The following is a 3,128-nucleotide window of genomic DNA, read 5'->3' as shown; positions in this document are numbered from 1 at the left end:
TGTGTTTGCTTCATTTTTCAGCCTCAGTGTCACTTAGTGCAAACAAGTGTTGAATGGTGTTTATTTGCTAACCATTGCATTTGCCTTCTGTGCAGGTTACTGGGAGGAGGAACACTCCTACAGCAGGAGGAGCTGGCAGCGCTACCAGAGGGAAGTGATGCATGAGCTGGGCTGCCGTGGTGACGACGACGACAACGGCGATGATGACGATGGAGACAAATATGATTCCGATTGATCTGCTCTTCACCCCACTTGTAGTGGATCTTTCCAGTTACCTTTCCACAAGTAACCCCTTACTCTGTGCAACATCTGTGTAGCAGAGACTGAAAAGGTTATAAGGAAAGAAATCACTTTTCACAGTGTAGCAGTTTATGTGTAGCACTCAACAAATGGGCAACCTTTCTGGAAAACACCGGGAAACAATACCTTGGTTAAAAACGTGCCAAAAGTATTTTGTCACAGTTATGAAGTTCAGTGGCCACTAACTGATCAGATCATTTTCCTACACAGATGGTGATGGAGTAGGTGAGTTATTTGCAGAAGGGTCCCAGGGTCCCGTGTGTCCTTTTTGGTTTTTTTTAAACTGTGGTGGAGTGAATTCATGTGTGGATGTTTGTTCAAAGTGGATGTGTGTTAGAAAATGTTGCACATTAGTGTGGTATGCCTCGTATGCTTTGTGCTCTTATCCTTCTGTTAGTGAGACGTCTCGGGCCGCGCGTGGTTGCAGTTTAGGGTGTTTGCATTTTGTGCATGGTAGTGCGTGAACGTATAACTGTTAGATTTTTTTTTTTTGCATAATGTGAAAGCGTGGTGCATCAATTCTGTTGTGGGTGTGCGAGTTGGGTTCAGAAAATCTCCTCTGGAGTTTAAATTGTTTCTCTTGGATGCTTGTTCTGTTAAGGTTTTTGTAAATATGTAGATGTGTATAAAAGAAAAGCTTTCAAAATAAACATGAAACATCTCAGTGTCAGTTTGTCCTGCATTCTAAAGAAGAGGTTAAAATGTATTACTATGCCATATCATTGGTTTGTAAAACATGTATAAATATCTTATTACTTTATAAACATAGTTTGAGTTCAAAGGCTTAGATGGATTAATGTCAGGTTCTTTCTTTATTTTATTTGTTTTTTCAATCTGGTTAAGTGACCATGGTAACTTCTGCTCAACCTATAGCCAGTTAAGAGCAGAGACCTGTACTGTGAAGCAGGATTTGGGCTAATCCAGGGCCCCGTACAATAAAGGAGGTTCTGACTATCTAGGGTATCATTCCACTATCACTTGCTAATATTGGCAATTGGGACACACAGACCACTTAAAGTGGTTATCAACACTTAAAGTTATTCCAGGGTTTCCCCTGGATGTTCACATGAAAGGAGCGCTGTTAACAGAATTTAAGCAATTTATAAGTTGCAGGATCATGACTCTTCCACAGAAACTGATCCCCAAAAGTGCCACCTACTTCAGAAACACAATGTGCCTGTGAAATGCAACACACAATTAATAGTGCAGAAACTGGTTAATCTGGTGATTTAGCGCATAAAATAAACATTTTAATTTAATTGGCTGCGTCCCTGTCAGTGCTGCTGTTTATTTCTAAGGTGACGGCTGCACATTACAGCTCAGAATTCCAATATATAAGCTTAGTTTACATACTCAATGTGTGGTCACCAAGTATCTTCCATAGATGTCCTGTTTTAAGATCAGATTTTAATGCTATGGAACAATAATTGTTTCCTGCCAACAGGGGAAAAAAAATCAAGGAATGAATGTGTCTAATAATCTTTATTTATTACTAACACTCATTATGGAAAGGAAAAGACATTAGAAACGGCAGAAAAATTGAACACTCTGCTACTCCCCCCACAGAGCTCTTGGTCCAGAGCTGGTTAGTTTCCAGAGTAGAGATCAACAGATCATTCTGCTGATGTGGGTAAACTCCTTCTATTGGTAGTCCTTTTCAGTATGGTGTCAAAATACACCAGATGATGTATTGTTTTAATCAAAAATATGAGCACAGATGTCTGTGAGCCTTAGGGTGGTAACTCTGTTACCCATCTAGACTTTAGAGCAGCGGTCTCCAACTCCAGGCCTCGAGGGCCGGTGTCCTACAGTTTTTAGATGTGTCCTTGATCCAACACAGCTGATTTAAATGGCTAAATTACCTCCTCAACATGTCTTGCAGTTCTCCAGAGGCCTGTAATGAACTAATTTGATTCAGGTGTGTAGTCCCAGGGTGAGCTCTAAAGCCTGCAGGATACCAGCCCTCGAGGCCTGGAGTTGGAGACCCACGGAATACAGGAAGAAAATGTAAATTTGAGGGTTTTTTTTTATATACAGCAATTACAGAAGCTTGAATTTCATCAGGATACTTTTCATTTCTCACATAAGAAAAATAGTGAGCATCACCAGCGTGGTACAGTTCCAATTGTAACAGTTATTATGTAAATATATCAATTGCATATACATAGGAAATTGATATCATAGATTGTGATACAGTTTACTTTTTGTTGTACAGTAAACCTGTCAGCTGGTCCAGCTGAGGTGTACAGGGACCAGTATCCCCGCCCCCTGCTGCTAGGTAACGTCCTCCAGCCAAACACAGCTGCAGGGTCAGGTAGCAGCCAAGGTCCTGGCCAGAGGCCAGTGAAAAGTCAAACCCTTTGGCTTTGACTCATCACAATTGTTGGGCAATCGTGGCTCAAGAGTTGGGCGTTCGTCTTGTAATTGGAAGGTTGCCGGTTCGAGCCCCGGCTCAGTCTACTGGTGGTGGTCAGAGGGCCCAGTGGCGCCAGTGTCCGGCAGCCTCGCCTCTGTCAGTGCGCCCCAGGGCAGCTGTGGCTACAATGTAGCTTGCCATCAGCAGTGTGTGAATGGGTGGATGACTGAATGTGTAGAGAGCTTTGGGGTCCTTAGGGACTAGTAAAGTGCTATACAAATACAGGCCATTTACCATTTTACAATCGGTCATCACACATTAATCTTACCGTAATTATTAAATCTTACACAGCAAGTGGCACAATCTTATAATATACCTTATAACAACATTGGTTACATACTTAACATGGTGATTCTCATATATAAAAACATTCAGTGTAGGTTCATGGTGAGTGTGTGTGTGTGTGTGTGTG

General features: G+C 41.8%; 1 protein-coding gene across 1 annotated transcript in view; it reads left to right on the top strand.

The window, feature by feature from the left end:
- The window catches only part of slc7a6os (solute carrier family 7 member 6 opposite strand), an 8,196-nt gene extending 7,650 nt beyond the window's left edge, over positions 1-546 (top strand). The window contains exon 5 of the mRNA XM_005726317.1: positions 96-546. Coding sequence (XP_005726374.1) covers positions 96-235 — 140 coding nt within the window. The 3' untranslated portion in view covers positions 236-546. The remainder of the gene's footprint in view (positions 1-95) is intronic.
- Positions 547-3,128: the final 2,582 nt, after the last annotated feature.

Source organism: Pundamilia nyererei, unplaced genomic scaffold, assembly GCF_000239375.1.
Source record: "Pundamilia nyererei isolate P.nyererei 1_Seehausen unplaced genomic scaffold, PunNye1.0 scaffold00019, whole genome shotgun sequence".
Taxonomy (NCBI): domain Eukaryota; kingdom Metazoa; phylum Chordata; class Actinopteri; order Cichliformes; family Cichlidae; genus Pundamilia; species Pundamilia nyererei.
Note: the sequence above shows the minus strand (reverse complement) of the source record. Positions and strands in the feature narration are given on the sequence as shown.